At 31.1% G+C, this 14,839-nt stretch overlaps 1 protein-coding gene across 1 annotated transcript in view; it reads left to right on the forward strand.

Moving 5' to 3' along the window:
• Ankrd30a (ankyrin repeat domain 30A) overlaps window positions 1–14,433 on the forward strand; it is a 115,556-nt gene extending 101,123 nt beyond the window's left edge. The window contains exons 31-35 of the mRNA XM_026399545.2: window positions 838–1,131; window positions 1,738–1,952; window positions 3,261–3,486; window positions 12,214–12,259; window positions 13,380–14,433. Coding sequence (XP_026255330.1) covers window positions 838–1,131; window positions 1,738–1,952; window positions 3,261–3,486; window positions 12,214–12,259; window positions 13,380–13,510 — 912 coding nt within the window. The 3' untranslated portion in view covers window positions 13,511–14,433. The remainder of the gene's footprint in view (window positions 1–837; window positions 1,132–1,737; window positions 1,953–3,260; window positions 3,487–12,213; window positions 12,260–13,379) is intronic.
• Window positions 14,434–14,839: the final 406 nt, after the last annotated feature.

Consider the following 14,839-nt stretch of genomic DNA (forward strand, 5'->3'; position numbering starts at 1 on the left):
TTATGTGGGTACAGTCTACAAGATTATGCTATGGAATTAAGTAATTTCTGCCCCCTCCCCCCCCAAAAAAAATGTATGGATTATTTCACTAAATTTTATGTGCTCCTTACCAAGAAACAGTACTTCTTGGAATGCAATTCAAATTAACATAGAACATTGGCAGTTCAGAAAGACTTATATAACATATCCAAATTTACAAGTTTCATTATTTACGTCTGTTTTCAAAGTGTTGTACTGGAAGCCATCTATTAATGTAGATCTATATAACTCAATATGATTGTCTCTAAAACTTTATATATAATGTGGAGTGTGGATGGGAGGGGAAAAATAAGAGATTTTCTACTGAGAGATGTCTTGGAATTATTTTAAGAAGGAAAGACATGCTGTATGACCAATGTGATTCTGCAACCTGTACAATCAGAAAAAATGAGAAATTGTACCCCATTTGATTCAAACATATGAATTGTCAAGATCATTGTACTGTCATGTGTAACTAATAAAAAATATGCATATTGAAACACAAAAAATAAATAAAGTCATCATTTCAGATTTCCCCCCAAAAAAAGAAGGAAAGACATGAAACAATTATTTTTAAAAATTAGAGTCTAAGATCAAGTGCCAATATTCTGTGGTAAATATTGTGAATGTAAAGATTATGTTTTTGTGGCTCCTGGTAGTTTTAATTAACGTTTTGGTTTTCTGAGTAATTTAAGGAACTACATTCTAAGAATATAATATATTTGATCACAACCAATTTTATGTCAGAATTTTTTATTAGTTTTGTGTTAGACTCTTCTTAGCCTGCTTCATTATAAAGCTATTATTTTGTTCATGCAGATTGATGATCTTGCAGCAAAACTGGAGACTGCATCTTCAAAATGTCTACATCTGGATAAAAAAAATCAGTTTCTTCATCAGGAGCTATTATCCATGAAAACTATGCAAAAAAAATGTGAAAAACTAGAGAAGAATAAAAAAAAATTAGAACAAGAAGTAGTAAACCTTAAAAGTCTTATAGAAAAGAAGAATATGGAAGAACATGGTCAACTAGAACAGTATAAACAGGAGATTGAAGACAGAGCAAGACAGGATTTAGTGGAAAAATTAAAACAAGTGAATCTGTTTTTAAAGGTCAATTTATAATGTGCTTTAATTCATTTCACTGCAAATTATATTTTGAATGTATACATTTTGTTTTCTCTGCTTTGTTTTGTAGGTCTTTTTAGGAAAATTATTTCTGATATTCCTTTTCAAAGTTCAGTTTCTTTCATTATTATAATTAAACAGATCTTTTGACTCTTAATGCCAACAAAACTATTAGGAGAAAAAGAAAAAATTATGATGTAGTAATTATACCACTTTTGAATTGTTCTTAAGTTACATTGTTCAATTTTTTTAAACTTTGAATTGATTCTATAATTCTTTATAGTATTGGATTACATAAGTACTAACATGAAAATGATTCAGGGCTCAAGATATAACCCAGTGGTAGAGCACTTGCCTGGCATGTTTGAGTCCCTGGGTTCCATCCCCAACCCTGTGCAAAAATAAAATTCTAAATGATTCAATCTTTTATAATTTAGATTAATACAGTTGATATTGATGGTATAAATATTTTAAACTCCAGCATATTTTTTCATATATTTAGAATTTATTTCTAAGTCACTGACTCAGAACTAAAGGAAATAAATATACAATAATTGTTTGGATTATAATTATTCTTTTAATTTGCTTTAGACACAAGCAGCATCTCAGGAAAATTTGGAACAGTTAAGAGAAAGTAATAATGCCTCAATAAGAAGTCAGATGGAACTCAGAATTAAAGACCTGGAATATGAACTGTCTAAAATGAAAACACAAGAAGATTCTAATAAAATAGAACTGGAAAAATATAAACAACTCTATGTAGAAGAATTTAAAATTAGAAAATCATTACTGAATAAACTAAACAAGTAAGTCGAAACAGAATCATACAGAATAAATTAAGTTCATTAATTTGTCTCTAAAAACAATCTTTAGTTAGATTCATAAGATCAGTAAGATGGGAAAGATAATTATTGACTTAATTTTGGAAAATATTGCTGGTAAATGAACTTACCTTTAAAAGTAAAAGTCTGGGACAGTTTATATTACTTCCTTCATTTGTTTGTTTGGTTGGTTAGTTGATTTGGTTTTATATGGTTTTTAACCCCTTAATATTCTCATATGGCTAACCTGATTTATTAGTCTTAAGAAAGTTTTATTATTATCAGATTACTTGTCAGCATTCCCTTAAATGAAAATATCAACAAGGTTGGGGAGATTATGACATAAACCCAAAGGGTAAATTGCTATGAATAACACTCTCCAGGCACATTCTGCCACTGAATGAGTTAATTTTCCTTATTTTGATGATTGATATTATATTATATTAAAGTATACCTAGAAACAAAAAGTTCTTTAAAGTTTTTCTTCTCTATAAATAAAACAAAATGTGATATAGGAAAAGAGTAACAGTGATGAGAGAAATATAATTTGCAAAGTCATTAAAAACAAGTTCTTGGTCATGTGAGGGGGTGTTTAGAAGGCAGAAAGGGCTGGTCCCTCCTCTGATGCCTTGGAAATTATTATATGAGCTAATTGCCTTAGTAGCAGCTTTAAGTTCTTTTTAATCACCAACCCGGCTATCTCACCTACCCCTAAAGGTTGATGTCAAGTGTTTAATTTCTTCAAAGTAATGGTGAAGTAGATGGTCTAAGCAAATGCTTGCAAATATCTTTGAGAAATGTTTTTGAAATCCCTAAAATAGTTGAGTAAATACAGTATTCCCAGCTTTTTTTTCAGTTTCATATTTTTAATTATATTTAAGGAGTACTATATGAGTTTTATTTTACATACTAAAATGGCTGTCATTGCCAAGAAAATTAACATATCCATCATCTCTCATAGTTACCCTTTAAATACAAATATCCCTAATAAAATCCTCAAGAATCTTGTAAGCAGAGCCCTTTAAAACATGCAACCAATAAAAAAAAAGAAAATACAAATTGCAAAAAAGAAAAATAAATAAAACAGCACCAGGAGTTATCTGTACATCATTGATAGCCATTTCTCTCCCTCCTACTTTGAATTACTTGTTTGTTGTTCTTTAAAACAATTTTAAACCAATAATTGTATAAAACTCTTTAATTTAAGAAGTCAGTTTTTAAAAATTCAAGTCATTTATGAGTCCTTCCGGGAAATATAAGATACTACATATTTTCCTTTTGCAATCTTCACAGGGCTAATGAAAGACTACAGGATGTCAATACTCAACTTCTTGTGGAAAAACAGAACAGATCTTTACTCAGCACTGTTAGTCCAAGGCCTGTCGTAGAGTGCTCTTGTGTTGGAAGTCTTAATAATAGTTTGGTACTCAACAGAAGTTATTTTCCAAGAGAAAACTTAGTGGTTCCTACTTCTAACCCAAAGCCTTCAAATAAGAGCATGGAGAACTACTTAGCTGAGGTTAGTTATGTTTTTTTCCCCCTTTTGGTCTCAGATTTCTGTTATAATTTTCTTTTTAATTTGGTAAAATACAGAGTTATTTAATGTGTGTTAAGTGAAGTTGACAATAATCTATGTTAATAAAATAAATTTAAGATTTTTTTAAAGTTTCTGTTGTTCATTTTCAAGAGATACTCATTTGTTAACTTTATTCATTAAATGAATTGATTCAACTTTTTTGAAAAGCTGCCTTTAAATTAGATTTTAGAAAATGAATATTTCTGCTTATAACTCAGCATATACTTTGAGATGGTTTGGCTTACTTTCTAAGAAATTTTCATCTTTTAAACTCTAAGAAATTTAAAGTTTTCATGCACCATCCCAAGTTTTCTACCTCTAATCATAAGTGAATGATTGACATCCACAAACTAACCACATATATATATATATATATATATATGTGTATAATTTAAAGAAATCTAATATAACTTTTTAAAGATCAAACCTGCAAAAAAAAAGATTAATTTGTTTTTAAGTTACAATTTTTGCCATTTTCACAAATAAGAATATATTCTTAATTACTAGGATCTTTATCTCAAATATAGTAAAATATGCTATTGCTGCATACTATTTATTGCTATTATAATAGTTTTTAAATAGATCAATTAAGCAATATTTGAAATTTTAAATGAAGTTCACCTGTGTCTATCTTGCCTTCATTTGAATGATTGATGACTAAGATGGCAGTGATACCAAGAGTCTTGTTTCATCATTTTATTAGCTTAGTTTTATATTTTTTATGAAAAAAAAAATGAGGATGAAGGTCTAGTACCTCAGAGGTATGAAATTGGAATACTACCTGCAAAAAGAGAATGAACATTAAATACTTAAATAAATTATTAAGCATGATTCAAAGATAAAATGTTTAATTATTTAATAGAAAAAAATCAAGAAATATATCATTTTACATGAGAATGGTAAATGTAGTTGCACTGAAGAAGATGATTTGGGAAAAAGTTTTTTCCCAAATTTTTCTAGATGAAAGCAGCAGGTTTTGTTTTGTCTTAGTATTTCTGGACATGTTGAAGAATAATTTATTTTTAATTTAATCTAGCAGTTTCAAGATATACATTATTTCTTTGTGGAACGTTATCTTGCCAATTCGTAGTAGATATTGAAAAACACTCTCCTATCAAGATACAAATACATGTCTGTATAGCTACTGAAGAATGAATGCCTTGAAAGGTTTTTTTAAAAAATAAATTTATTTTATTTATTTTATTTAGTGCTGAGGATTGAACCCAATGTCTCACATGTGCTAGGCAAGTACTCTACCACTGAGCTACAACCCATCCCCCTTTGACAGGTCTTATAAAATTATCATTTACAAATTTTTTAAAGAAAAAAGTTCCCTTCTATAGTTGCAAGGAATTTTACTTTTCCTGTTAGGAAAATAAAAAATAAATAATACTACAAAAGGTGCTAACATACCATCTAAACTGATAGAAAATGGTAGGATATTTATTGTTTTTTGGGTTTTGGTATGGTTTTGGTTTTTTTGTTGTTGTTTTTTTTTTTTTTTTTTTTTTTTTTTTTTTGGTACCAGAAGTTGAAACTAAGGGCTCAACCCACTGAGCCACCGCTCCAGCCCTTTTTGTTTTTAATTTTGAGACAGGGTCTTACTAAGTTGCTGAGGTTGGCCTTGAATTTGCAATCTTCCTGTCTTAGACTCCCTATTTTCTGGGATTACAGGAATGTGCCACCACATCCATCGAAATGGTAGGTTTTTTAATGAGGTATAATAAAACAAGGCATAAAGACTTATATGATTCCAGAAAGAAAATGTTAAAACTAGCATTAATACTAAACTTTTTACCCAACTTGCTTATTTCCAAGTTTTTAATATTTTGGACCATTCCTCTTATAAAGTTCTATCTCATAGCATTTTTTCCTAACTTTAAATAAAATTGTTATATTATTGCTCTGTTCTATGATTTCAGTAGTACTGGTTGTTGATCGAGTTTTCTCCATGTTCTTATCATTTAGTTCTTATTTTATCTACTACATTATATGAAATTTAGCCTTGACACTTAGCACCATTGTAGTGACAATTACTACATATGTTTTGCTAATTTTTACTTTTAGTTTTTGCATTCTAATATAAGTCTTAGATGTTGTTCTATAGAACAAACACATAGTTTTATTTGTTTTTATTCATTTTTATTATTAAAAATGCAGAGCTTGGGGCTGGAGATGTAACTCAGTGGTAGAGTTTGGGTTTGATCCTCAGCACCACATAAAAATAAATAAATATATTGTGTCCATCTCCAACTAAAAAAATAAAAATAAAAATAAAAATGCAAAGTTTTGGCCTAAACAACAGATATGTCACTACTTAGATTTTTTGGTATGTAGAATTCTTTTCTGATAACTGAAATTTTTTTTGTTTTGTTTTGGATGCCGGGGATTGAATCCAGGGCTTCATGGGTGCTAAGCACACACAGTACACTAAATTATATACCCTGCCCTGATAAGTGAAATCTTAAAAATGTATTCCCATTTGATAGAAGATAAAACTTACTTCCTAATACAGTGTGTGACACACAGTAGTAACTCAGTAAATAATTTAAATAGGGAAGTTTCCCCAGTGCCCCATGATGGTAGAGATAGGCAAGTGCTCCTAACACTGAGCCACATCCCCAGCCCATTGATTGGTTTGGGATTTGGGGTGTATTACTAAAACTTCAAAATTTGAAGTGACTTATTTAAGCATGACTTATTTAAGCATGACTCTACTTCTCAAATGTCCATTTAATTTTATCAATTCTTATTCTCATTGTGACGGTCCAAATACATCAAAACCAAAACAATATTCCTGAAACTTTTAACTTTTTACATGAGGGACCATTGTATCTCCACAGACTTTGGGGGGTCATATTTCTTCCCAAATAAATATAAACCTGTTTTCATCACCAAGGAAATGCCTGTCTGCTCAGAATTGTAACTCTAATCCCACTCATATAGTTATGCTTATTACTGTGAAGACAGAGTTTAATAAACTTGTTTATTATACCAGCTAAATGTTATATAATTACTCCAGTCCTCATTTCATTTTATCTATTAAGCCAGATGCCATTTAATCTTTTAGAAAATTCAGATAATCTTTCAACTTCTTCTAATTTTCTCCTTTCATTTATTTTGTATGGCTCTGTACTTCATTTTTCAGTTTCCCAATTAACAAAGGGACAAAATACAAGTGTTATTTTCTTTATATATTACCCTATTTATAATTTGATAGTGAATTGCAGTGGTTTAAAACATAAACAACTGTTTTCATTATATTTGAGTGGATATTTTTATAACATTTGAGTGCTCCTTGAGAGAATGATGTCAAAATTTAATTTTTAAAATTTTTTACTAAAAATATATTAATGGTGGAAGGTGTGTATATACATAGTACTATGTATATTTATAAAAGTGGTCTCAAAAAGAGAATGAAACATTATTTTCTAACATGTAAGCTCAAGTATCATTTAATAGGAGCCTGTCAATAAATTCTCTTAAATAAATAAACATTTATTTTTATTGTCCTTTTCTACTATTGATTTCACTGTATTACTCTAACTCTAAAATCTTACTTTTAACCTTTCCCCTGTGTAAAATGGGGATTGTTTTGAAATATATACAATAAGAATACAAAAAGAAGAAAATATTAGTCTAAGTCAATAGTCATCTTTCATGGGCTGTTGTGTGATAGGCAGCAAATAACACTCTTCCTCCCCATCTCAGTTCAGAATATAGGAGTCCAGCAGAGGGAGATCAACACACTAACTTTATTACTAACACATAACAACTAATGGGTGATTATGGCTTAGATGTACAGTATAGTGGTCTTCTGATGCTTCATTACAGATGAGATGCTTACATACAAAGTTGTAAGTAGAAGAAACAAATATTTGACATCTATTCTGGGAGCAGGCTACCTGCAGAGATGACAGAAGACCTGATTTCACATTATTGTGGGCAGACATATCTCTTAAAGAGATGGCATATTTAGGCCAGTGCATTCAGTGTGCTTCATCTAGTTTTTACACATTAGGTAAATCTCTCCTTCTCTCATGAGTAAGGTAGCGAGAATACAAGTCCTCACTTGAGGCCAGGGAATGAAGTTCTCCTGTCATTTCTGCCTGGATTTAAATTATAATTGAAACTAAACTCACTTCTTTATATATCTCATTATCACTTTATATGTTCCAGTATTCCTTATATATCTCTTAATGATGAAAAGTCAAGAAGTATGCTGGACGGTAAAAACAAATGTGTTTTGTGTATTTAATTTTTCTATAAATAATTTGAATAATTTATTTGTGGAATAATTTTGGTAAATCCTATTTGGAGAAAATAAATAGTTATTTTTAAAAAATATTTTTAGTTGTAGATGGACACAGTACCTTTATTTTGTTTATTTAGTTTTTTTAATGAGGTCCTGGGGATCAAACCTAGTGCCTCACACATGCTAGACATGTGCTCTATCACTGAGCCACAACCCCAGCCTATGAGTTCTTTTCCTTTAAGGAATAATTTTCTCAGTTTACAGCTTGCTTGGTTCAACATGAAAATTTTTCTCCTTTGAGTTCTCTGTTCTTTAATGTCTAAACATATGCTTTTAAGTTTACTTAAGTATTAGAAGTTATGATATTAATTTGTATTCCTTTATTTGTATTGATAACTTTTAGAACTTACAGTTTATTAGAGAACTACTCTTATATCTTAGACTTAAACATTATTGAGCTACTCATATCTTAGACTTAAACATTACTGAGCTACTCTTATATCTTAGACTTAAACATTATCAAGCTACATGAAAAAGTTTTACATATGAATTTTCTCTGAGCCACACTTAAAAATCTCTCTCTCTTTCCTAAATATGAGAGAAGTAGTTGCAGAGAACTCCAAGCTCAGTAAGAAGACCTAAAGCCCATTCCTGACTTGCAACCAGTTGGCTTTGTGACCTCAACCAACTTATGTCTGAGTTTATTTTGGTTCTTATATAAAATTAGGATTGTTTTTACTTTCATAATTTTCTAAACATTTTTTCAAACAGTAGAACTTTTTAAAAATGGTATGAAACTGTATTATATTAAACATAGAAGTAAAGCTATCTGACTAAAGGATGTCTAGAGGTTTTAAAGTTCTGACTTCCTTAACCCATTATCCTTCAGTCTCACCCTTTAGTATCTTAGATTTCTATGGACATAGTTTGAAAACAGCCAATTAGGGGATAATTCTTCTAATAAGTTAAATACATGGTACAGAAATTGTTCTATTCTATATAATTTTCTCACTTTCTTACTTTTTTGAAAAATGGAAAAGTTTAAATGAAGTTGCAAATGTTCTCCCTTTATTAAGGTTGTACTTCAGGCTTCCTTCATCATCTGAAACACAATCTCCACATAAAAATAAACAGAAAGGCTACAGAGAAAATGAGGAGTGTTTTTATTAAATATGTATTTGACTTCATAATGAGATAATATAGCTTTCAGTTTAATATTAAGCATAACATGAAGATTAGCAACTTACTAAACTTTTTAAATTTCTTCTGATAACATTTAGTTTACCTTAAGCTATTTTACCTTGTGAATTTCAAAAGACTTTGCTATTGAGTGTAGTTGTGCACACCTGTAATTCCAGCTATTGTGTGGCTGAGGTAGGATTGCAAGTTCCAAGACAGCCTGGGTAACTTAGAAAAAACCCTCTATTAAAACAAAATTTTTAGGAAAAAGGCTGGGGATATAGTTCAGTGATAGAGCATTTGCCTAGCATTTGTGAGGCTCTGGATTCAATTCCATTCCACCAAAAAATAAAAATAAAAAACAAGCATTTGAAGTACCCTTATCTAAAAATACGACAGTGATTAGTGTCACCAAGATACATTTCTTGTTTGTTTTTTCCTTCCATAATCTGTGGAACTCTATTAAACCATTCAACTGAATACAACAGTTCTGAATTTCTACTAAGGGAAATATGAGGAAACTATGATTTAATAGGAAAGTTAGAATTAAATGAAAGGCTTTGTTTCTTGTTTTGTTTGTTTATTTGTTTGTTTTTTGTGGTACAGGGGAATGAACCCAGGACACTTAATCCCTGAAGCACAGCCTCAGCCCATTTTTCATTTTTTATTTTGAGACAGGGTCTCACTACGTTCCTGAGGCTGGCTTTGAACTTGCAATCCTCCTGCCTCAGCCTCCTGAGCCACTGGGATTACAGGTGTTGACCATCATACACTACTGAAAGGCACTTTTTAAGTTATTTAACATTTGTCAAATTTAACTTGTGAACTAAACTACCCCATCCTCTCACCAGCCAGCACAAAATTGAAGTCTTCAGCACACTGGACCTCTTTAAGTATGCTTTCAGGTGACCATCTCCAGAGCAGCCCCCTCCCTCAAGGTGTTCTGAGTCTTTTTCCCTCTCAGCTTTCCTTTCTTCATTGGATCTCATTCCCAAAGAGCAGTTGCCCTTAGCTGTCATTAATGGTATAAAGTATTCAAAGGTCAGTGAAAACCTGGGAGGGAATTTATGGAGGGGGAGCCCACTCCATATCCCTAAAAGAGGGTACTACTTCTACCAGGTGCTCTTTAAGAGTTCAGAGGAAAAACTGCCACTTAAAATTTGTTATATCACAAGTATTCTCTAGAGAGAAAATTCATATATTGAGTACAGGGCTGAAGGTACAGCTAAGAAATAGAATGCATATTTACCATACATAATGCCTTGAATTTAATCCCCTGCACCAAAAGGGGAAGAAAAAAAAATGGAAGGAAAAAGAGAAAAGGGGATTTCTTCAGTATAAAACATATCTTTTGAAAGCAAAATTTTTGTATTATGCAGATATTTGTGGGTGAGATATAAAGACATAATAAAATCTTTGCATCCATATTAACAAAAAAATGTTTGTTCATAATCCAAATAGTATAATGTTTTAAATCATTTGTCAGTGGAATTTTTAGATAACAAATAATACCACTTTATTTATTTGTTTAAAATTCTTTGCAGAAAAATTAATAGCATAAAACATATATTAAAGTTTGATTTTCTAAAAGTAGAGAATGGAAATGAAAAATCCATTAGAGTAAAAAGCTGAGAAATTTTATAAAGGGCAGAGTTGCTTAGAATCACAAAATCATGCTTTCAGTATAAGATATGAATTGAATTGATTAACCTTTGTGTTAATAAAACAGCATCCTTCTTAGAAGTCTTAACTCCATGGGAAAAAAAAACATCCAAGAGTTTGTGTCATTACCATAATCACCTTACTAGCAATGTGTGGCTTTTAAAATCTTAGAGATTTGCAGTCTTAGTCTGCAAAATGACATTTCAGATTTACCAAGTTAAAAATCCACCTGTGTTTGCTGAATGTGTAAGTGCTAGATGTGGCTTTAGATTCTGTCCCTGAAGCTTAACGTAGCTGGCCCTGGCAGCATGGGGAAGCCCCCCATGAATGTAGTAAGCAGCTTGCCTGGGTCACCATGGCCTGACCTCAAACCAGCTTAAAGCTTTTAAATCCTCTCTCAGAATTTGCAATTCCAGCTTCTCTCCTTCCTAGTGAGAGAGCAAGTGGGAAAGGATTAAATATAGCCATAGAGGCTCATCAGGACACTTGATAACTCTGGAGTTTTTAAAAGCTCCCGAGAGAGGATTTTTCAGCTAAATGCCAACCCCATTTTAAACAGTTCTCATTCATCCATCCTCCACTACAAAGGCTAAGCTTGACTGCCTTTAGCCAGGCAGACACACTAATGTATGTTTTATTCAGCAATGTTATACAGAAATCCACTAATTGAGTTTGGGAATAGGAAATGAAATTGCCTCTCAGTGTAAGGAATGGCCCAAGCCAGCTTCCTATTTGATTTTTTTTTTTTAACTGATGGATGGTGCAACATGTCTACATGGCTATTACTAAACTTTATATAATGTGTGATTTCAGTTCAGCTTGAAAAATAATCTCCTTACATGTAGCAGTACATTATATTACTGTTAGTATTTCCATTTTGAATCCTTGTTATTGCAATGTAAAAAGTAATGCCTACTTTTTAAAACATGTTTGATATGCTAAGTATTGTGCAAAATTTAAACTTTTTTTTTTTTTTTGCTTTTTCTGTTTTCTGGTTGTGTGCTTCCTTTTACAACAAGCCTCTAGAAACAGTTTCTGAAAGTTACTGAGCTGTTTGTAATGCAGATGTACTTAGGGAATATGTAAAATAATAATTTTAACAAAAGAAATAGATATTTAAGATTCAATACTAATTCAGGAAAAGGGTCTCTTGTGTAAAACGTTTATCTTTGGGTTCAGTGTTTGTCTTTGGTTTTACAAAATAATGTGTATTTTCAGTATTTTCTATATAATATCATAAATTGTAGAGCGATTGCAATGTATAAATAAAATGGGAAAATTTTTTTGGAAAAAAATCCTTCTGAAATGATATATATATACTTAATTGGCCAATATTATTTATATTTTTCATCAGATGAAATACATATAAATTGTACATATAAATTCTCTATTACCTAATACTGAAAATAGGAATTTTGTTTAATTTGTAATTTTTGTAAAGTAATTCTCAAGTTAGATCTAGTTTCTAAAAGCCTTATTTAAATTAGGCCACATGTTTCTAAGTGATATAACATTCTCATAATAATGTCTCCTATTTAGCTTAAACTTTATAAATACTGTTTAACTTATTTCAGATGCAGCAGAAGTTGGAAAAAAGTATAACTAGAGAACTAAAAGAAGGTATGTGGACAAAATTCATTTCATTTAGATTAATTTATTTATGAAATAAACTATAAATTGCAAATGGCATCCCTTTCCTTTGTTTAATAGATTCTACATTAAATGTTATTTTCTAATATACTTTGAGTGAAAGATGTAAATTATAGACATTGCTAATGAAGAATATACTTATTCCTCACTTATTTATGTTCTATAGCTTTTAAAATTTTCAACAAGTCCATGTAACTCTTTTTTGCTCAACACTTTCTTCTTCACTTCTGCCATCCCTATGAAACTTATGAAACTGTCAATCTTCACACTGAAATTGTTCTTATAAAAGAAAGTTATTATCAAATACTCAGGTTTGTAACAAAATCCTGGCCTCATCTAAGTAACAGTTAAGCAATTGTAGTTCATTAACTATCACATGATAAGTCTCATTTTAAATCTCCTGTCACTTACTTAGTCATTGCTTTATGCTTTGCCCTAAGGAAAATTCCAAATTCCTTAGCATGAACTAAAAATACCCAAACCAATTTGATTCTTGGCATTTTCTTTATTCAGTTTTATCTCTTTTATCACTTAGTGTGCTCTGCTTCTTGGCTCTAGACTCTAGCCACACTGAACCTCTTATAATTCCACAAGTGTTCTTCATTACTTCTAGCTGTTTGCATGTACTTCTTTCCTCTTTCTGTCATACTTTGTCCTTATCCTTTGGGTATCAAATTACATATCACCTCCAAAAAACCTACAATACTGATACAAACTGGGATACAAATCCCTTCTGTGTGTTTCAGTAGTGCCCTATTTGATACGTGATTCTATAGCACATGCCTGTCCATTTGTGTTTTCAGGTTGTGGTATATGATTGTTGTGATGAACTGTATCATCTTGTCATTCCAGTGCTTGTCATAGTACCTTAGAACATAATGGTTGAACTGATGACTGGGGAAACCAGAACTCTGATACCCAGCTATAATGATATTCAGTGTGCAACAATGAACAAATTATATTTAATAGTGATTCTGAATTATAAATATACATACATATTAACACTGATAAAATTCTCAATTTTAATTTTATATTGTTTAAATATAAACAATATAATTATGATAATATAGTTCTTTCTTTTTCTCTCCAGTGGCTGATGAACTTGAATCTGGGTCTCTTAGAGCTTCTCCCCTAGGATCTACTCATAAGTCAAGTCAAGATCTACTTTCAGAAGCATCACAAGAATATGTAGAGATTTTAAAGAAAAAATACATGATCTGAAAGATAACATGTCATCTATTAGACTGTTTATATAACAGTTAACATGGTTTCCCAGACATGTATGATGTGAAAATTTTGAAGTAAAATATTTTTGGCTATCATATATGTATGATGAAATAATATATAATACTTTAAGCTGTTTCTTGGCATTTGTCACTAACTTTTAAATGGATTTTGAGAGTGAAAACTAGTGTTATTGACTTTTGCATACTCAAATTCTCAAAATGCCAGCTATTTAAACAGTACCCAAACAATCGTCTTGTCACTAATACTTTGGTAGAATGAAATATCATTTTAGTGATAGCTTATTTGTACTTTTCAATTTTTATTAGTATATATGTCTATAAATTTAAACATCATTTTGGTATAATGATTCTGTAGCCGTTGTCAGTGTTTTAACATAGTACAATAGTTACACTGCCATCAAACTTATATAATTTTAATTTTATTGCATTATTTTATTTTAAGCACTAATTAATTGTTCTTTCCTCATGGAATTATTTTATGCAACTATAGTATAACAATCAAAGTCGGGAGATTAAAATTGATTCAGTATTAATATTTAATCTACAAAGCTTGTTCAGATTTTGCCAGATATCCCAATAATAAGCTGTATATATCCATTATTTGTTCTTTTTTGCTCAGTGATGCAAAGCTATTTAACACACAAGAGAATTAAACAAATAAGTAAATATTCTAAGCATGAAGGGACACAGGTTACTATCAGAAAAATTAGCTACAGAGTTTAAGGTTGCCGCCACCACTAGAGCATATCACCAATACCAAACAATATAAACTTCCTGGAGGGCAAGAAGAGATAACTGTGACTGTCATGGAGCTGGAAAAAGTGGGCATGATATGACCCACCTATAGTTCTTTCAACTCCTTAATGAGGCCAGTAAAGAAACTAGATGAATCCTGGAGGGTGATAGTGTACTGTTTTGAGCTCAATAAAGTGGTTCCCCAATGTATGCTGCTGTTCCTTCAATGGCTTACCTGATGGACCATTTGACTATGAATAAGGAGTTCAAAAAAGACCTGGGGAGTCACCCAAGTAGTCTCTGTTCAGGGTCAGTAAGCAGAGGGGAAACTGACTCCTTTGGTTTTAGAATTTGTGGAATTGGGGCAGTACAGATATTTCATTCTAAACATATCTGTATGAAAGTATGTGAATGAGATAGACAGCAGAGGGGTTCTGACCCTACTCAAGAGCCAAAGCAAGTTTTTTTCCCGACCTACCGCTCTGTGGTACCTCATACACTGTGAGTTAGAATTCCACCAACCAAGATCTAGGTAGAAGCTCCAGATCAGGGGCTGATACTGACCTGA

The sequence above is a fragment of the Urocitellus parryii genome, chromosome 5, assembly GCF_045843805.1.
Source record: "Urocitellus parryii isolate mUroPar1 chromosome 5, mUroPar1.hap1, whole genome shotgun sequence".
In the NCBI taxonomy this organism is placed as follows: domain Eukaryota; kingdom Metazoa; phylum Chordata; class Mammalia; order Rodentia; family Sciuridae; genus Urocitellus; species Urocitellus parryii.